The sequence below is a fragment of the Peromyscus californicus genome, unplaced genomic scaffold, assembly GCF_007827085.1.
Source record: "Peromyscus californicus insignis strain IS unplaced genomic scaffold, ASM782708v3 Scaffold_3__1_contigs__length_106647218, whole genome shotgun sequence".
In the NCBI taxonomy this organism is placed as follows: domain Eukaryota; kingdom Metazoa; phylum Chordata; class Mammalia; order Rodentia; family Cricetidae; genus Peromyscus; species Peromyscus californicus.
In genome coordinates this window covers 92,421,757-92,443,572 of record NW_026294551.1, presented here as the reverse complement: position 1 = coordinate 92,443,572, position 21,816 = coordinate 92,421,757, and the positions used below count along the sequence as shown (strand labels likewise).

The 21,816-nt window shown below is 37.6% G+C and overlaps 1 protein-coding gene across 3 annotated transcripts in view; it reads left to right on the top strand.

The window, feature by feature from the left end:
* Positions 1-21,816, top strand: part of Ranbp17 (RAN binding protein 17) — a 319,336-nt gene that overhangs the window by 40,221 nt on the left and 257,299 nt on the right. For all 3 annotated transcript variants that reach the window (XR_008222563.1, XM_052759010.1, XM_052759009.1), the window contains exons 10-12: positions 1,050-1,196; positions 2,029-2,201; positions 5,100-5,293. Coding sequence is in view for 2 of the 3 variants with exons in the window: in XM_052759010.1 (XP_052614970.1) it covers positions 1,050-1,196; positions 2,029-2,201; positions 5,100-5,293 (514 nt within the window). In the remaining variant the exon portion in view is untranslated. The remainder of the gene's footprint in view (positions 1-1,049; positions 1,197-2,028; positions 2,202-5,099; positions 5,294-21,816) is intronic.

Here is a 21,816-nt window from a genome sequence, read left to right as displayed (position 1 = left end):
TTTATTTAACAGTTTCATTTGTGTATATAACATATCTTGATCATGTGCAAACCAAGCACCCATGCCCATATCTTCTACACCCCAGACTTCCCAGGTAGAATAGCTATAATAGATACAGTTGTTTCTATCTTTTCAATGTTAGTTCAGGTCTCGTATCTACTCTTTTTGCTGATAGGTGGGATTTTACTTTAAAATCATAAGTTATCTGTGCAACTTACTGTCATGAGCTGTATTATGGGAGATAGTTGGCCAATGTCAGCTATCTCTCCTAAGCTAATTTCCTTCTCACTGTAAAAGTCAATCTGGAGTTTTGGTATACAATGGTATATTTAATACACAAGTGTGTAGTAAAAGACCTTGTTGTAAGATGTATTTTTGGAATTTGTCCTAGATAATAGATACTGTTTTTCTTTCCTAGAGCTCCCATTAGTAAAAGTCCTTAGATTTTTTTAAGTATTAGTATTGAAGCAATTCATTTTTAAATTTGATTATATTCCAGCTACACTGCAAAATGTTTAAATATAGAGGTAACATTTGTCCTGTAGTCAAGCCACTCACAGTTGCCTGGAAAGGCCTTTTTTGGTCTATTCCTTTAACTTTCCTTCGGAAAGTCCCCTGCATGCCATGGAGGGGTTTTGTTAAACTTGGTTCCTTTGCGGTAATTTGAATGCCTTATCATTTAGAGGCAGGAAGTTAACTTGGAGCCATAGAATCTATAGATATGGAATAAGTGTTGAATTCAAAGAATTGTCTGTGATTTGTGCACTTACATAGTACACACACGCACACCCTACATCACCTAGGCTTTTCGTGTCGTAAGTTCCCAAACATTAGTCATCTTGGTGTGGTGCTGCTTCTACAAACTCTTCTTTAGATCCCTTACTGTTACTGGACACCGACACTGCACTGAGCAGGCCTCACTCATTTTCTGATCCTGTTATCTACCCACCTGCCACAAAGTCAGTACCCGTGAAAACCAGGGGAATTAATACAAATACTTGGGGAAAATACAGTTTCTTTAAGGGCCTTTCTTTTGTATCTTCATTTAGGGATTGTCTGATCCTGGTAATTATCATGAATTTTGTCGATTTTTGGCTCGTTTAAAGACAAACTATCAGCTGGGAGAATTAGTTTTGGTGAAGGAGTATGCTGAAGTTATCGGATTGATTGCTAATTTTACTATTACTAGCCTACAGGTAAGTACAAAGGTGTAATTGAGCTTAAACTATAATTTTAAACCAATTTTCTTGGTAAAGGTTTGGTAGAGGTGGTTTCTTTTTAAATACTTGAGTACTTGAGAATTATTCTTTACAAAGTTTTTAGGTAAAATAGTCATTGCGACACATAAAATAATAAAAATTGGTATTCTGCTTAATGTCTAGTAATTGAAGAGTGATGAGAATCTGTAGTTAAATCTATGTAAAGAAACAAGAGATTATGGGAAAATTATAGATTGTATTATGGGAAAATTTCTTTGTAAGTTGTTGGGAAGCTTTGTTTCCACTTGATTTCAGCTCTTGCAAAATATTTATGGAATAGATTCTAAGGAAATGTGGTAATATTTTAGTAGTCATTATTGTAAGTGGCATAGTGAGAGATATTAGTTTTTGAATACTTCTTGATTCATAAAATTTGTGTGGTCCTTAGTTATATAATCAGAATAAAAGTTAATTTTATCAGGGCTGGGAATGTAGCTCAGCTGATAGAATGCTTTCTTAACACTCACAAAGCTCCAGGTTCTAGCCCTAGCACCATGTCACCTGGGTATGGTAGTGTATGCCTGTAGTAGCAGCTCTCAGGGTGTGGAGACAGGAGAATCAGAAGTTAAAGTCCTTCTCAGGTACATAAGGAATTCAAGGCTAGCCTAGGTTACACCAGGCCCCTGTTCAAAACAAACCAAAAACCACAAACTAAAACAAGAACAACAAAAAGCCAGTTAATTTTATCTGTAGTAATTTTGCTCTATGACTTTTAGTCTAGAAAGCTATAATGTCATTTAAAATAACAATTTGCTGTATTTCTTTGTAGCATTGGGAGTTTGCCCCCAACAGCATTCATTACTTATTAACTCTGTGGCAGAGGATGGTAGCATCTGTTCCTTTTGTGAAGTCAGCTGAACCCCACTTGTTAGACACTTACGCACCTGAAATCACCAAGGCCTTTATCACTTCCCGATTGGAATCTGTTGCCATTGTTGTGAGGTATTAAAATATTAAATGTTTTATTTTTAATCTGTCTTGGAATTTTTAAAGATTGAAGTGAAAACTTCATTCCATTGTTGGTGTATAGTTTTATGAGTTCTGACAAACACGTACAGTTGTGTAACCACCACCGTGCTCATCATGATAGTGAACATAGTACCATCACCCTGGAGATACTTTGGGTCCCTTTTTAGTTAGCACACAGCTCTGGCAATAACTAATTTGTTTTCCTATTATTTTTGCCATTTCTAGAATATCGTACAGGTGGAACCCCCAGTATTAGCTTTTGAAGTCTGGTGTCTTTCACTTGGCATTTGGAATCCCTCATGTTGTATCAGGGGTTCCTTCCTTTTTATTACAGAGTAGAGCCCATCTGTGAATGGGTCAGTACACCCATTGACTGATCATGGGTAGCTGGCTTGTTCACTTCTTTAGCAATGGGAATAAACTGCTGACATCATTCCTGTGCACAATTTCATATGGACATAAATTTCCATTTCCCTTGTGTAAATACCTACACAAGAGGGTTTCCCGGTGGCATGGTAAGTATATATTTTCTTTATAAAAAGCTGCCAAACCATTTTCCAAAGTGGCTGTAACATCTGTACTTGCTCTGCACTTGATTGCTGACTGTTGATGATTTTTTTTAGTTTTATAGTAAGTCTAGTAGGTGTGTAGCGGTAACTCATTGTGGTTTTAATTTGTATTTTGTATTTATTCTTCGGCATAATGTCTGTCAAATCTATTGCCATGGGGCTGGAGAGATAGCTCAGTGGCTAAGAACACTGGCTTCTTTTTTAGAGGGCTCTGGTTCAATTCCCAGCACAGGCAGCTCACAGCCACCTGTCTAAACTCCAGCCCTGAGAATCTGAAGTTCTCTTCTGGCATCCATGGCCACCAGGCACACACGTAGTGCCCAGACATATACACAGGCAGAGCACCAATACCTATAAAATAAAATGAAAATGATTTTTAAAAATCAGTTGCCAGCCTCTTTTAAAAACTGGGTTATTTCCTTAGATTGGGATTTTAGAAGTTTGTATGTCTGTTCACAGTTCTTTTGTTAAAGTCCTAGAGACTGTTTTCCTCTCTCACTGCCCGTTACTTGCCTTTCTATTTTCTGAGTCTAGAAGATTGTACATTTTGCATTCGCTGAGCTCCTGCTTATTATTTTGTTTTATGTATCATCCTTAGTGCCCTGTCTAAGGCATTTTTAGCTCATTCCAAGTCAGAGCTTTTCTTTACTTTTTTATAGTTTTTAAGATTTTGCACACCTTTAATCCCAGCACTCGGGAGACAGAGGCAGATGGATCTCTGGGTTCAAGGCCAGCCTGATCTACAGAGTGAGTTCCATGACAGCCAGGAATACACAGAGAAACACAAAAAACACCAAACCAAGCCACACCGAACAAAATTTACACTTAATGTGTGTGATCCATTTGAAGTTAATTTTTGTTCTGAGTGTGGAAACACGTCTGTACTCGCAGCACTTGGGATGCTGAGATGGGAGAATAACAAGGTCTGTGTAATGCATGGGAGGCCCCTTGATTACAAAGGAAGGCTGTCTCAGACACAAAAACTGAACAAACAAAGAAGCCAGGTTTTGTATATTATATAACATGTGCATTATCTGTTTATATGTATATTTGTTAATATTACATAAAGTTCAGGTTCTTCTTGTCTCCATTTTGCTTTGGAGGATCAGTTCCTTACCCCAGTGCCATTTATGGATACAGACTATCCTTTGTAATTGAAGTTCATTCACATTGTTGTTAAAAATTAATCCACCACATGTTTATGGTTCCATTTTGAGATTCTGTTCTTACTAATCCACATAGATTTCCACCAGTGCCTTTTAGTTACTATAGGTGAAATAAACTTTGAAATCAGGCAGTATGAGCCTGATATTTCATTTCTCTCTTCATGTAAAACTTAGCATCAGTTTGCCGGTCTCTTTATTTCATTTAAATATGATGATGATGATGATGATGATGATGATGATGATGATGTTGATGATGTGTGGGAGAATATATGCCTAGCACCTGTGTGCAGGTCAGAGGACAGCTTCATGGAGTTGTCTCTGTCCTCCATCTTTATATACATGGTTCTAGGAATTGAGGTCAGGTCCACAGACTTTGCAGTAAGCACTGTGCTGGCTGAGCTCTCTGTGAGTCTGGCCCAGTCTGTGACTTTCTACAAGAGCTTCCTGTTTGGATGGACTTGGATTGAATCCCATATTTGGGAGAGGGTCTGAGACTGCAGCCGTGTCCAGGCTTTGGGCAGCAGACATGGTGCATCTGCCCTTCTTTGTTTAGCTCTTTGGTTTCTCCTATCAGTGCTTTGTAATTTCAGCTTTTAGATTTTGAGCATACCTAGTTAGATTTAGTTAGTACCTTTGTATTATACTGTTATTTAGTTTTGAGAACAGTGTCTCATGGACACCAAGCTAGCCTTAAATTCACATCTAACTGAGGCTGGCCTTAAACTCCTGATCTTTCTGTCCTCAGTTCTTGAGGGCTTGAATTGTAGGCACTTGCCCTCTCCCCCAGCTTACCATGCTTTTTAAATTGTGTGACACTGTTGTTAAATATTCCAGTTTCGTTTCCTCTTTGCCATTGTAGAGCAGCACAGCTGGTTTTGTATTTTGAGCTTGCTTGTTATGATCTCGGTATTCACTTCTTAGTTCTAGTAGTTTTGTGTGTGTGTGTGTGTGTGGGGGGGTCTTTTGATCATTTCTATGTGCATAATCATGTCAACTTCATATATGGGGTTTTATTTTTTACCTTCCAATCCATTTGTCTTTTATTTCTTGGCTCATCATAGCATTTTTACATTGCAAAGTTTCAGTGCTGTGATTAAGATGTACCACATTGTAAGGGAATGTCTTCTGTGTTTCAGAGATAATTTAGATGACCCCCTGGATGACACTGCTACCGTGTTCCAGCAGCTGGAGCAGCTGTGCACAGTCAGCAGATGTGAATATGAAAAGACGTGTACTCTTCTTGTACAGCTGTTTGACCAAAATGCGCAGAATTATCAAAAGCTCCTGCATTCAGCTTCTGGGCTAGCTGTTGATATGGCAATTCAAGAAGGTCAGTTTGTGTCACACAGTTGTGAGCGGTGTGCCATCGTGAGTAGAGCCATCAGTCACTGTCAGAACCTTGCTTTGAGCCAGGTGTGATGGCACACCTCTTTAATCCCAGTGCTAGGTTAGGGAGGCAGAGGCAGGAGGATCTCTGAGTTCAAGGCCAGTTTGTCCTGCTGTAAACAAATTCTGTAAGTTTCTCCCAGTGTCCCCAGTAAACAAACCACTGATCTTACTAAGCTGTTGGGTATTTTGGTGACTTGACTGTTAATCTTTAGTATTTTTCTGAGACACAGAGGAAACAACTCCACATGGACTCTATGGAACAGCTGTTAATGATCCTCAAGCAGACAGTGTGATGTCATTGTCTTTACTAGTCTTTACTAGTCTTCTTTTCTATAGTAAATTGCAGACATAGCCAAAGTCAGCCAGTAAAAGACACCTCATCAGATTTTACTTTTATTTGTGTATCAGTCTTCACTATGCTTTTTATTTTTATTTCTCACTTTCTTTATTATTGTCTTTAACCTTACTGAACAGGGCATACTTATTTCTTTATATCCCATTAAATACTTTCAGATAGATAGCAGGGAATAATTTTTTTCTTCAAAATTTTAAAATGCAATAGAAGGATGAAAGAATTCATAGTTTTTGTTATTTGTTAGGTTAGTATACAAAGTAATGGGTTTCATTGGCATAGCCACCTGTTTGTGTTACTATACTTTGTTCCTATTCATACCCTTTCCCCTCTTCCCCCACATACCCTCTGCTTCTCGCTGGCTATCTCTGCTCCCGTCCTTCCTCAAGAGAATCATTCCTGTTTCTATGTCTCATACATTCTATTACCTCCTTCCCCCTTCCTCCCCTTTGATGACCCTGTGTCTAGTTTCATGACATATACACACCCACAGATATGACTATACCCTTTTATTCTATATTCATATATATTATACATACAAGTTTAAATCTAGAGTCTGTATGGGACAAAATAGGCAATATTTGTTTTTTGGAGTCTCTCTCAAAATAATATTTTCCAGTTCCATCCATTTCCATCAAATGTCGTGATTTCATTTTTTTTCATGGCTAGATAAGATGCCATTGTATATAGGTATGTATTATGTTTTCCTTATTTGTTTGTTTGTTGAAGGACATCTAGGCTGGTTTCATTTCCTAGCCCTGGCAAATAGCACAGCACTAAGCGTGGAAGAACAAGTACCTCTGTGGTCCTTCAGCAATATACCCAGGAGTACTGTATCTGGGTCAAGTGTAGATCTGTTTTTACTTTAAAAAAAAAAGTAGCTATACTTATTTCCATATTGGTTGCACAAGTTTACATCCCAACAGCAGCAAATATATGTTCCTTTCTCCATTCATGTTGTCATTTGTTTTTGCCATGCAAATCATTCTGAAAATGGTGAATGATTTCTCTGAGTGATTTTACATTTCCCTGACTGCAAGGATGCTCAACACCTTCTCATGTGTTTATTGGCTGATTGTGTTTTTCCTTCTGACAGCTGTATGTCAGTTCATCTGCCCACGTATTGACAGAACGTTTTTTTATGTTTAGGTTTTGAGGATCTTTCTGTATTCTAGAAATTACTTTTTTGTCCACTGTGTAGCTTTCAATATTTCAAATATTTCCCCAGCATTGTAGACTATCTTTTCGCATTATTTTAGCATACAGTTTATTAGTTTCTTCCCATTTACTGCTGTGGGCTTGTAGTCATTTCTGGCACTTTCTGATGTGATGTGTCATTAGGTTGACACTGGAAAATGTAAACACGGCTGTAAACTTTTTTATTTGGAATTGCCTTATATGTGTTCCAAAGGTCCTGGTTATTTGATTCTAGGAAATCTGAAATTTTCATCTTCAATTACTTAGTGATTATTTAAGAGTTATTATTTAGTCTGATCTGTGTGGTGTTGGTGCATGCCTTTTATCCCAGCACTTGGGCGGCAGAGGCAGGTGGATCTCTGTGAGTTCGAGGCCAGCCTGGTCTAGAGTTCCAAGACAGGCTCCAAAGTTACACAGAGAAACCCTGTCTCAAAAAAAAAAAAAAAATGTTGTGTTATTTTGTGCTTTTTCTTATTACTGATTTTTAGTTTTATTGCACTATGATCTGGTAATTCACAAGAAATTATTTTGATTCTTTGAATATTTGAGACGTGTTTTGTGACTATATATGTTAAGTTCATTTGATGAGTATTGTATTTAACTGAGAAGTACTGATTCGAACTTTTATGTTCTTTGGTGTTTGTTTTATGATATTGGGAGCTCCAATATTATTGCATCTATATTTCCAATTGTTACAGTTTTTGATGAATTGGTCTCTTTATTACTGTATACCAGTCTTCTTATCTCTTCTAGCAGAGAGTCTACTTCATCAGCTCTTGGCCTAAATATGCCAGATGGTTTTCAGCTTTTATTTGCTGGTATATTGTTTTCCATACTTGATTCTGTGGCTATCTTTGCTATTGAGGTATGTTTCTTGGAGACATAGATAATTGGATTTGATTTATTAATCCAGTCAGCTGGTCTGCATCTCTTGAATAGTAAGTTTAGTCCATTTACACTTAAGGTCATACAGATCACACAGGGATCTGATGTTTCTGCCAGTTGTATAACATTAACTGAGGCAACATAAACAAATACCTAGTTACCCCAGATAGGGAACCAATAACAGGCCAAACAGTTCCAACTTGGCAAACTGATGAGTTCATTGGAGTTATTGACAGAAGTACAAATGAGTACAGGAAGAGGGTCAACTCAAAGACAAATCACACAAAAGCCTATTCTAGCATGGGTGATAAAGAATGGCAGTGTTGGAGCTCTTGGCCTGACTTGCATGTGGCTGGGCTGGCCAGACTCTTAGCAGTTTTTTACTGCTTCTGTGACCTACATTCCTTAGAGGGGGTCTTGTAAATCTTACGTGGTTCAACTTCTTGGACTTGGAAAGTTTTGCTTTCCTAAGTCTCATGAGCCTCCTTACTGTTAGGCAGCACTGCTTAGAGCAGTGAGTTGGCCCACCCCCTTGCACCTTTTCAAACTGTATCTCCGTTATGTCTGTTTGGAGTTCTCAATGCCTCTTGTATTTGGATGTCTGTTTGCTTTCTCTAGATTTGGTGAGTTTTCTGCATCAGATGGATCCTCTGCCTTAAGTGTTTGTTTCAGTTCCTCCTTCTATTCTATGGCTTCTAAGATTTGATTTCTTGATCTTCCCAGAGTTCTGGCACCTTGTGGTCATGCTTTCTCCCCCCCCACCCCCACCCTTTTGATATTTTGGTGTTGTATTTCATCATCCTTGTCCTTAAGCCCCAATAACTTTTTTTTGACTTGGTTGAGTTTTGGTAATATTTTGCACTGTTTCCATTTATTTATTTATTTTTAAATTTTATTTCATTCAAAGAGTTTTATTTTATTTTTGGTTTTTTGAGACAGGGTTTCTCTGTGTAGCCCTGGCTGTCCTGAATTTGCTATTTAGACCAGGCTGGCCTTGAACTCACAGAGAACAGCCTGCTTCTACTTCCAGAGTGCTGGAATTAAAGGTGTGTGCCACCACCGCCTGGCTAAGACCTAAAGTTTTCAGCTTTGATAGTTTACTTTTTGTTCCTATATGGCATGTCTTTTCTGTATTTAAGAAAACCTATGTAGCAACATCACAAAGATTTTTCTCCTGTAAGTTTAATAGTTTGAGCTGTTACGTTTAGGTCTGTGATCCATTTTAGATTATCTTTATGACTGTTGTGAGTTGTCAAGATTTTCTCTTTTATAGTCAATCTAGTTCTAGTATCAGTTGGTGACAAAATTATCTTTCCTTCATTGAATTACCATGATATTTTTGCCAAAGTAATTTTCCTTACAAGGCTAAAGTTGCTTACCATACTATTCTTCTGTACCATTAGTCTCTACATCTGTTCTTAGGCCAGTACAGTATATTTGGTTAATGTGGCTTTACAGTTGATCCTTGAAGTCAGGTGATATGAATCCTCTAACTTTGTTCTTTTTCATAATAGGTTTGTCTGGTGTGTGATGCCATCAGCTTGCCCTTCCTTTAAAGGGTATCTTATTAAAATTTAGTTGATATTGCCTCATTCTTTATTGCAGATAGGAACAATTAATACTGTTGTGTCTTCCACTTAATGAACTTCACATTGTCTTTGTAGTGCTTTGTTTTTTTTTGGTGTATAGTAATTAAAAATTATCCTAAAACTGTTATATAGTTTGATATATTCCATAACTGATCAATTAGGAATAAAATTCTGTTCTGCTTCTCTATAAAATCAGAGTTGGTTTGTTTGTTGTATAGCTTTGCAGTTGCGTTTGTGTGGACTTGCTCTGGCAACTACATGATTGTGTTGTCTGCAGACAGCCACAGTCCTATGTCTCTTCTCCTTGTCTTGGACCAGTAGAACTTCCGCTGCAGTGTGCTGATGGCAGGGAGTTGATAGACTTACCTTGTTGCTTTCAGAACAGAGAAAGGATTCAGCATTTATTGTTGAGTATGATCTGACCTGTGAGTCTTTTGAAGTTGTTCATAATATAATAAACTGAGGAAATTTTTGTTTATTCATTGAGACATTTATAGTGAATACACTTGTATTTTTTAAGTAGGTGGTTTTGGGGTTTTTTTTAACATACTTTTTCAAATGACTTTTTCTTTTGCTGGTATAGTGAGTTACATTAATTGATTTTTTTAAAATTTATGTTAAACCAGTTTTGCATTCCCAGGATAGTTTTTACTTGGTCTTAATATAGTGAGTTTTTTTTATACATACATCATCTGGTATACAGTATACAAAAAGACTATAATCAGTGTTTGTGAAGGATATTAGTTTATAGCTCCCCTCCACTGTGTGACTTGCTTTGTCCTCAGTGCAAAGAATTCTAGTCAAACTAAAAATTTTTTTTGGTTCTTTGTTTTGTTTTTTTTTTATGGGAAATTTGTACTGTATTAAAATGTACTAGCAGAAAATTATTCCTAATATTCTGTTATTGCTTTTCATATCTATAGGATTTGAAGTGATACACTTTATTTCATTTTTGATACTGATATATTTTTTTTACTTTTTTCTTTTCTTGAATTGATCCAGATAATTTTGTTGATTATTTTAGAGAACCAATTTATAGTTTGATGACTTTTTTTTATTGTTGCTTTATTTTCTTTGAACTTTAGGGTCTACTATTTTCTTGTTTTGGATTTTTTTGGATACTTTTCTAATTGTGTTGCAGACTCTAGAGCTTTCATTTCTATTTTTTTTTCTATTAAGCATTGCTTTTATCACATAGATCTTGATGTTTTATTTTCCTTCTTGTTCAAAAACATTTCCTAATCAAGTTATGTCTTTGTTAACTGGTGCATTAGAATGAATGCTTTTCATTTACAGGTATTTGAGGTTTTCCTGGCTCAGCTTACTGCTTTCTAATTCCTGCCTTGGTCAAGAATCATGTTGTCTGACCTCACCGTTCTGAATTTACTGAGACTTGTTATATGACTCAGCATGTGGTCTGTCCAGGTTAACACAATATGTGTATCTGGAAAGATTGCCTAATTTACTATTATTTTACTTCAGAGTTCTGTCTTTGATTCCTTATTATTTTCAGAAATAAGATTATAAAGTTATCTATACTACTTTATTTCTTTCAATTTTTGTTTCATGTAGACATTGGTAATGATAGGTCTTATTAGCTGACATTTTCCTGTTGAAATCTGTTGTATCAATGTGCTAGCACTTTCTCCACTGTCTTCTCACTCATATTTCCACTCACCTCCAGTCTATTTATGTTTTTTTTTTTTCTTCCCGAGACAGGGTTTCTCTGTGTAGTTTTGGTGCCTGTCCTGGATCTCGCTCTGTAGACCAGGCTGGCCTTGAACTCACAGAGATCTGCCTGGCTCTGCCTCCCAAGTGGTGGGATTAAAGGCGTGTGCCAACACAGCCTGACCTGTTTATGTTTTTATTCTTAAAGCATCTCTTGTAAACCAGGCGGTGGTGGCACACGCCTTTATTTGGGAGGCAGAGGCAGGCGGATCTCTGTGAGTTCCAGGACAGCCTGGTTTACAGAGTGAGTTCCAGGACAGCCATGGCTACATAGAGAAACCCTGTTTCAAAAAACAAAACAAACAAAACAAATAAAGCATCTCTTGTAGATAGTATATAGTTCTTTTCTACAAGTCTACCTCTACACCATCTCTCATTTTAACTGGAATGTTTTCCCATACTAAAAGGTGGGTGAGGGTATTATCAGCTGAATGTTATTAGAGCAGTTTCCTTAGAGCAAGGCTTCCTCACATGCTGGGCAAGCACTATATACCACTGAACCATGCCCTCGGGATTGGAAGGAGGGTTTTCCTGCCACTGGTGATACGTGCCTGACTTGGGAGTGTTGCACTGTCTCAACCTAGCACAGAGTTCCTAGCGGCTTCCTGCACTGCTTTCTCTGTCGGGCAGAGTCCCCCTTAGTTTCACTGGCATCTCACTCGGTGTCTGTTTTCTGCACGGAATTCTTACTTTACTTCTCTGGCCTTTAGTTGTTAGGTGCCTGCTGTCTCTGAACCTGTACCTGTGATGTCCAGGCATATCTTCAGTGTCTGGCCCATAAGTTATTCCTGGCCATTGAGGATCTGCTTACCTTCTTGCACTCAGTGGGAGATTGAGTGCTCTGTGACTGACAGGAAAGGCCCTTCTTCCTGGTGCCCCAGTGCCAGGTTAAGTGTACTGTGCTGAGTGCAGAGTGGACTTTAGTTCCTCCTTAACTCTGGCTGTTTCTCCTTATAGATAAGTGATAGCCCTGGACTTAATGTGTACGTTTGTTTTGTCTGGTGACACACAGATGGCATTTTTAGTATTTTTTCTAGGTGTACATTTTGTGTATAAATAGTTTGGATTATGTTATAATTTGGATCATGTTTAGCCAGCTAACTGTGAAACTTGTTTGTGTTTTTTCCCTTTTTTAAATCTTGCTGTGTTTGCATTAGTAAAGAGTTAATAGTTCCTTTCATTTTGGTATGGCCACCAGATGCTGAACACACTTAATGCATTGACTATTATTTGGTCTTGTATTCATTCTTGCTATCTAAAGAAATATTATTATTATTATTATTATTATTAGTGATCTAAAGTTTTGGGCTGTTCAATAGTAAATTGAAGAAATAGTCTTTAAACTGCCAGTTCTGAAGAAATATTGAAGAATGCTGTAGAGTACTGGAAATGAAAATACTACACGGGAAATTAAAAGCTCATTTGGGAATGCCATGTATGTCAGGTTGACTCTTAGAAAGACACAGTAGAACGAATAGCGTGGAGGTAGCAAGTGAAGAGACTGTGAGAGTGAATTCATCATCTGTATTGTTACTCCAGCAAGCCTGGCATCTGCCGTCATAAACAGAGTCAGTCCTGCTCCTCTCAGACTGTCACCTCTAAACAGAAAACCTTGGAGGCAGCCGGAGAGGAAGAGTTAAGAGAACAAATGTACTCAGCTGATAATACTGTAAGGCACCCACAGCTCCCATTTTATCACTGTGTCTCAGCAGATGTGTCCTGAGGTTGTCGGCTGTTGTGTGTTGTGTGTTGTGTGTTGAGACAGGGTCTGTGTGTTTAGCCCAGTGTAACCCAGGCAGGCCTAGAACTCATGAGAGTCTTCCTACTTCAGCCTCCTAAGATCATAGGAATTGGCCACCATGTCTGGCTAGCAAATGTTTCTTTAAAGAACCAGGTAAACCAAGGGCGTTTTTTTCGACAGATAAAGCAGAGTGTTTACTGCCTTGAGATCCTAACAGTGATGTTAAAACACTTGTAAATAATTTAGAGATTAGAGAAGAACAAAGTTTGAAGTCACTATACAAGTAGAGTGAATAGAATGAGAGGCTGAGTGGTTGAAGCCATATCTCAGAAAGTTTCAGCACTGTGGCCTTGGACGATTGAAGCACAGGTTGTAGAACTCAGAATGCCCTCATCACTGTTTGAGAGCAGTGGTGAATCCACCACAGCAGGGACTGTATGGAGCCCTTGGGAAGAGACCTGCAGCCATAGTCACATGACATGATTGATGAGCTTGATGGTGGGAGTGTTGACTTTCCTGAGTCTGGTGACGGTGGCCAAAAAGCTAAGAAAGGCAGAGATAAAGAAGGAGCTAGAGAAGAGTTTCATGTATTTAGGGAAGGATGGCAGTTGCTGTGTTAGTGCAGCAGACATTTGACAGGAGATGGCAGCTGGAGTGAACAGATGAAGACATGATGAAATGGCCGCTGAGTCCAGCAGACACAGCAACACGGAGAAGTCTGTACGAATGATGACGGCAAGGGGAGAGGGAATGGGTTTGATTTCTTGTATAAAGTTGTCCTCTCTTGTCATCTGCAAAAGGTTCCCTACTGTCAGAAAATGTGTGTGCATAGTGAATAGAAATCTACCCTTCCATGTTTTCTTCCTTTGTCTTAATTTACTGTATTTAAACTTTATTTTAGAAAAATTAGCCAAGTAACATGCTTGCAGCTTACTGTGGTTTTATCTACAGCCTTTCATGCATCTGAACTTAGGTGGAGTTTGTCAGATATGGGAAGATTTGGGTTATGCCCCCTTAAAAGTTGTTTTCTTTTGCAACTGTCAGCAGGTTGTAAAGTATGGAGATCTTACTCTGTATGGACTATGGATAGTCAACAGTTTATACAAATCATAGTAAAGTTACATAGTAGGATATTATAGAGTGATAAAAATAAACTACAGGCATACTTAATGACGATGAATGTCAGATGTTTGGTGAAGAAAAGTAACTCAGGAAGCTACATAAAGCATGAAATCTTTAATAAAGCTTTTAAACAAGTGTGACAAGGAGAAATTCATTGTCTAGGAATATATGCAAAAGTAGTAAAACTGAAGTGCCACCAGTTATAGGCTCAAGGTCACCTCTAGAGTGATCGATCCATAACTGACAAGCATAGGAAGGGTGTGGAAGCAGACACAACAGTGTTAATCCGAGGCTTCCTAAATTTGTACAGGCCTTTTATGTAGTTAACATGTTACATATATGATTTTGTATGAATAGCAAATATTACATTAAAATGTAGCAAGTTGAGGGTAGCAAGATGGTTCAGTGGATAAAGGTGCTTGCCACCAAGCCTGATGACCTGGGTTTGATCCTTAAAACTGACATGGGGAGAGGAGAGAATTGACTCCTGCAGGTTTTCCTTTTACTTCCACACATGTTCTGTGGTATGTGCTTGTGTGCACGTGTGTGTGTGTGTGTGTGTGTGTGTGTGTGTGTGTTTTCCAGAAGGAAATTTAATGAAACTGTAGATATTCAAAGACTTGGCTAGGATTAACTAAAAATGAACAATTGGTGGTGAGAGATATATATTGAATATATTAAGTCACACCCAATTTGTGATGTATACGAGTAGAACTTTTTATAGTTGGATTCTCATATAATAATATTTGAAGATCTGTCTGTCTGGTACATAGAAAATTTTAATAATTTAATAAAAGTCAATGAAGAAATTTATCTGCCTTTTAAAGATATCTATAGTATGTTCAAAAGTAATTGTTACTATATTGTACAATGTACAAAGCCCAGCATTGCTCTAGCTTGTACATTGTGTGCAGTAGTATTCAATTTCTTTTGTGCAGACTCAACAGTTCAGTTAATGTTGAACAAAGAAAATTATATGCTTTAGTTATGTGTGCTTTAATTTAGATGCTTAATGGCTTTTAATGTTACAAAATAAGTTTATTATTATATTATGATCTCATTTGTATTATATTGTCTTGCTCTCTCATATCTGTGATGATATGGTCATGGTTTACAAAAACAATAATCCCTAAGAAATAGGTCATTAACAGTAGTTAACGATTACTTGTGATCTATGGTAATGACTGATTTCTTTGGGATTATTGCAGTTATAAACCATAATTACAGATTATTACAGCAATAATTATTTTGTTAAGGAAAAAATGTTCTATGCTTGAACAGCTGCTAAAACAAGTGCCTTGAATATTTCAGAATAAAGAGAAAAATGGGAAAGTATAATGAAAATTTAGTCTTATAAAATGAGATTCTAAGAGATTTATAGATATGAAACTTGTGTATCAGATATTTTCTTCAAAATTCAGTTTAGGTGTATGTGTTGACATGGTCCTTTGAACTTCCTGGATGCAGTTTTGTGATGAAAATATAATCTTTGGTATGTCTTTAAGATGTTCAGCATGATGTTTTGAAGGATATTGACATAATGCAGTGAATGCTGTAGTCAGGATTGTTACCCTGTTTACCACCGCCTTCCATAGTGTGTATGTGCTTGTGAGAAAGAGCTGAGGCTACCTGAAGGCTCCTCCCTTGAAGCACATGCTGTTATGCTGTGTGATGTTCTTCACTATAGTTCCCATGGGTCTTCAATCTTGAGGTGTAACTGTCCTATAACTGCACGTTTGTACCCTTTGGCCTACTTCTTCCCCTTCTAGTCTTTGATGGCTGTCCACTTTTCTCTATGTATAGGAAACTGTTTTTGTTTAGATTCTGCTTATAAGTGAGAGCATGCATTATTTTTCCTTCCATGTCTAGTTGATTTCTCAGTGTGACTTTTCAATGTGGTTTTTTTTTTTGAAGACTGCATTTGATATTTATGAGAAGTACAACTTCACCTTTAGCTGAATGCCGAATTGTAGGTGATAGCTTCTGATAGCACTTCATTGTTTCTTGCTAACATTACCTGTAACTCATCAGCCTAAGTTCCATCGTGAAGAAGCTTCTGCTTTTCAGTTCCCCACACCTTAGAGACGGAGACCTTCTCAGTCAAGGATAGGGCACATGTACACCCCGTTTCTCAAAAGAAATCAGTGAACTTCCATTTAAATGTACTGTTATTTTAGAAAAACGCTTATAATGTTGTCACACGATACTTATGTGTGTATGATTTGACATTCAAGGTACCATTCTGGGGTCATATGGAAACATTGTGTGAATGTTGAGACGTCTTGTGTATAGCTTCTTTAGTGTACTGTGGACAGAGTGCTCTTTATCTAGCATTGCAGAAGTCATTCTGACTTAGGAAGCTAGGCCAGTGGGTTCAGCTCTCAAGCGGGGAGTCCTTTTGTGCTCTCCCACACCTTCACACATTGAGTTAGACCTGCCACAAGCAGGGCGGGAATTCAGTCGACCCTTCTCAATGTCTCTTCTTGGAGAATTTTTGTTCAGTCTGGAGTTTTGTTTTGTTTATCGTACAGTCAACATTGAGGAAGTATATGTGATAAGTTATATCTAACTTTTATGATAGCAAAACTCTTTGGCAAAGTGGAAGCAATTTAAAATTCTTAAGTAATATGTGATTTCATTTTCTAGTACAGCTTCTGAAGGAAGACAGAATAAAATGTAAACGTTAGTATATTTTTATGGTTTTTTTGTGGCTCTGAAACAGAACCACTGTTAAAGGGGTATTATTCAGCAGTAATAGTAATAATAGCCAAAACAGGTGGAGAGAGCCTTACAGTGCTGACCTGTATGCACTATGGAAGCAGTTAAGTCACTGATGTAATAAATGCCAGATATAAGACTTGAAGCTAGCCTTTGCTTTTGGCGGCTGATTGCATTCCTAGCAACCTCTACCTTTTTTTTTTTTTTTTTTTTTTTTTTGGTTTTTCAAGACAAGGTATTTCTCTGTGTAGCCCTGGCTGGCCTGAAACTAGCTCTGTAGACCAGGCTGGCCTCAAACTCACAGATCCGCCTGTCTCTGCCTCCCAAGTGCTGGAATTAAAGGCGTGCACCACTACCACGTGGCAACTTCTGCTTTCTAAAGTAAATACTTACCATCCAATGGAGAAATATGAAAATTATATACATGGAACAACTTTTGTCTGCTTTAATTAGGTTTCTTAAATAAGAGCTAAGTAGCATATGGTTCAGTTCACATTAATGGAAAATCTCCATATTAAGTTTTAAAGCAGTACTAGTATATGGTGTGGTATTTAGTCCTGCAGTCTCAGCACTAAGGAGGTTGAGGCAGAAGATTGTGAATTTGAGGCCAGCTTGGCCTACGTACATAATGCATTCAAAGACTGCCTACGTTACTAGTAAGACCGTATCTCACACAACATCAACAGCACCATGCCCCCAGGGAATCAGGGACATAGCTCAGTAGCAGAGTGGTTGCCTAGCATATTTTTAAAAAGAACAATAGCAGTAACTATTATCTAAATAGTATCTAAATATCTAAAGTGATAAAGTGTAAGGGAGGTAATCGGTCATTATTTACTCGTAAATTTATGTTTTGCTTTGAGAAATAATGTTATTTGGAGTGGGTATGGGGCACATAGGCTCTTGGTGTATAGCCTGATCTGGCTCCTAAACTCAAGGCAGTATTTCTGCCTAAGTCTTCTCAGGTCATGGGACTGTAGGCAAGTGTACTGTGCCTGACTTATAGTAGAATAGTTATAAAAGAGTAACTCTCCTAGGGCAGGGAAAATGTTACATTTAATAAAAATTACACTTGTAGTATTTCAGAATACATTTATTTTAGAAATGATACAGTGCAACTGTTAGTCTATTCACAGGTTGGAGTCACTGTTAAGAGCCTTACAATTGCTAAGATTCTAAGAGATACAGCTGATTCTTATTATTTGGTGATAATAGTCTATATAATCAGAATACCATATTCACAAATATCAAATCATTGTTCTTATTGTTACTATTGGGCTGTAGCATTTCCATCAGACACAATAATTTTTCATGTATAAGTATTCATAAGAGCTCTTATTTAAACATATTGTTGGTTCATTAACATTGAACTCAGAACCAATAGCACTATTGACTCATATCTGAACACAGCTTAACACATATGTTATATAGAAGGCACATGTCTTAGTTACTTTTCTATTGCCGTGAAAAAAAATTCCATGACCAATGCCACTTAGAAGGAAGCGTTTAATTGGATTTTACAGTTCCAGGGGACTAGGAGTTCATCACCATCATGGACATAGCATGGTAGCAGGCATGGTGTTGGAGTGGCAGTTGAGAGCTCATATTCCTACTTACAAACAGAAAGCAAAGAAAGTACTAGGAATGGCAGGAGGCTTTTGAAACCTTAAGCCCACCCCCAGTGGTACACTTCCTTATCATTCCCAAATGGCCACCAACTACCACTACATACATAATACCCGCCTGCCCACCCTCCACCCCCTTTCAGGAACACTACATAGCACTTCAGTATGATCCCTGGGCTATCTCAAATATTGAAATCACTAATGGGGTCAAAGTGGGAAAAAAAACAATAGAAATACAGAGCCTGAAAAGAATGCCAGTTAGAGCTGAAATAAGGCAAGAGGGTCACATTGCTCAACAGGAGCTGGAATCGTGTACGCCAGACAACTCAGCCTTTAAGGTTAGGCACGTATATATGAATTATTTGAGTACCAATTTAGGGTTACAAATAAGTTTTAACAAAAAGATAAATTTAAAAAGTCAGGGAATTCACTGGGCGGTAGTAGTGCAGGATCTCTGAGTACGAGGCCAGCCTGGTTTACAGAGCCAGTTTCAGGACAGCCGGGGCTGCACAGAGAAACCCTGTCTCAGGGAAGGGTAAGGGGTGGGGGTGTGGTTTGAGAGTCAGGGAATTACAGTCTATATTTATTTTTAGTGAGTGTGTATTTCAGTGTGCAATAAATTGCTAATGTTAAACCAATAATACATGCTAGTTTGTGATTTAGATTGTGGAGTTGATTAGAAAACCGAACAGACAAAAGTGCCTGTTGTCATGCAGTTTACAGTCTGCTGGAGTCGACAGGCAGTAATTAAGAGCAGCTATATAAGATATGTAATATGTTAGAAGTCCTTATGTGCTAAAATAGAAAGCAGTGAAGCAGAGGGGACTGTGTTCTACTTCTTTGTTGCCAAAGCTTAGTGATTTGTCAATTAACAATTGCTTTTTTTTAATCTTAATTTTATGGGCTTTTTGAGGTGTTGTAGTTAGCTGATAGCTGGGACTCAAGTTGTCTGTGTTCATCTTTCACATTAGTCTGTTGTCTATGCTAGAATTCTTGGACCTAAACATAAGAGGTCAAGTAATTCTCAGAAGGATACATAGGTATAAATGTTTATGACTTTGGGTTAGGCATATCTTTTTTAGCAAGCATCCCCAAACAGACAGTAACAACAATAGGTAGTTGGAATATATCAGAAGTAAAAATTTTGTTCCCTGAAGAACACCATCAAGAAGGTGAAAATAAAACCTACAAACAATGCAATGAAGAATGTTTACAATTCAGTAATAGTGACAAATCTTGAAAATAGCTTAAGGATTTAAATAGACTTTTCTCCATAGAAGGCATAAAAGTAGCCAGTAAACACATGAAAATATGCTAAAAACCATTGGTCATAAGGGAAGGCATCTCAAGATGACACTAAGATACCATCTCACACCCACTAGGATAGATGTAAAGAGAAAAAAAAAAACATAATTACAAGTGTTAGTAACAATATTTGTAGAACATAGGACTTCACACTTCATTTTCAGGATTGCCAAATGGTGCAGCTTGATGGAAACAATGTGAGAGTTTCTTCATACCATAGAGGCTCCATATGACACAGTAGTCCATTCCTAGGTGTGTGGAGATTTGAGGGCATGCACTTATACAGTATATACAGTGTCCATCATAGTATGCTATTGTAGCCAGGAGGTGAAAATAATCCCAACATCCAGCAATTGAAGGAGTATGTAAAATGTTACCTCTCCAAACAATGACATGCTTGTTGTTCCTTCAGAGAGGACCCATCACCACCACACCTAGCTTTATCAAGTTTAATTTTAGTACACTTAATCATTGTGAGATTCGATTTTGGAAATAGGAAAACACTTAAAAAATTTGTAGTGTTGGTTGCCCAATCCTGTGACTTTACTCATAAGATTGAGTTGTATGGTATATGAGTTTTTATTTTAGCAGACCTGTTCAAATATAGTAGATCTATGGGTTAGGTGGTCCCCAGTAGAACATAGGATTATCATGGTTGTAAGATTTCTCTTTATCAGTATTGAAATTGGCAACTACTATGATAAAATATTGTTGGAAAAACTGACAATGAGCCAGGTCCAGTTTTTAAAATGAGAAATAATCTACAGGAAAGTATATAAGTACATCAGCAAAGAGTATTCATAATTTGTTTATGTAAGATGTAAGGATGAATACTTTTATGATTAAGAGAGTATTCTAGAAGTAAAAATAAGGATCATAAATACTCCATATTCAAGTTGCAAGATTCAAGAGGCTTGGTAGAAAGAGGCACACTGTTAGCATGCTTACCAGGGGAACTATATGTTGTCTAGACTTTTCTTTTGAGCTGGAAACACTTTTGAAGCACAATCGTGAACTCAGCTTCTCACATGGGCTTTGTGCTAGTATCTTTCTTAATACATGCAGTGAAACTTGTTCTGTGATGTGCTCCTTGACCACGTTAGTTCTTCGGCTTTAACTGTCTCATTGTGTTAATGGATATGCCATAACACTGGCAGTTTCTGACTTGTTTAAGGTTTTGTGATGGACAAAATGTGTATCTTCTTTATAGGGTGTTTGTCATTGAAGCAGACTGAGGATCCCCTGCTGTCCCAAGGGAGTGGTTTGATTGGTTTGATTGCTGCTGTGTAATCATGGATCATCCTAACATCTGCAGGAAAAGCATTGTTGAAAATGGATTTGTTCTTCCCAAGTCCTTTAACAAGCACAAGCTTTTTCTTAACTATTCAACATATTTAAACAAGTACAAAGGTCACATGAATATTCTTTTTTAAGTACAAATTTGCTTTTATGTGTATGAGTATTTTGCCTGCATGCATGTATTTGCACTATGTGTATGCCTGGTGTCTACAGAGATCAGAAGTGGGCATTGCATCCTCTGGAACTAGAGTTATAGGCAGTTGTGAACCACAGTTTGGGTGCCTTAACCGCTGAGCCATCACTCTAGCCTCCAAGATTTCTTAATAAAATAAACGTGATTAATTTGGAATTGTGAAATAGTTTGCTTATCTTTGAAAAATTAGTTTTCAAAAATGATGCAAAATTTCTTTATGAAATGACATTTTTATGTTTTAAAATATTCTTACGGGTCTCAAAAGTTTTTAGAGAATCTAGCACTTGGATTGATAAATCTTGAGACCTAATATAATGCTCCTTAAAACTCATTTAGCTAATAATTCCATTCCTAAAGTTATTAATTTTGGCTTCTCTAAAGTAAAATTTGTGAAAGCTATAGATACTTCCCCTTTGGTGGGATGGGGTGTGTGTATGTGTGTGTGTGTGTGTGTGTGTGTGTGTGTGTGTGTGTGTGTGTGTGTGTGTTCATTCATTTGTGAACATGCACATGTGTACATTTATGTGGAAACCATCGACCATCAGATATTGCTCCTTCTGTGTTCTTTGCTGTTTTTTGAGTCAGGGTCTCTCACTAATTAGCCAGCAACTTAGCACATGGCCAGAGCACATGACTGCTGACTGGCTAGAGAGCCCAGGAGTCTCTGCTTCCTGGTACTGGGCTTACAAGTGGGTGCAACCACACCCAGC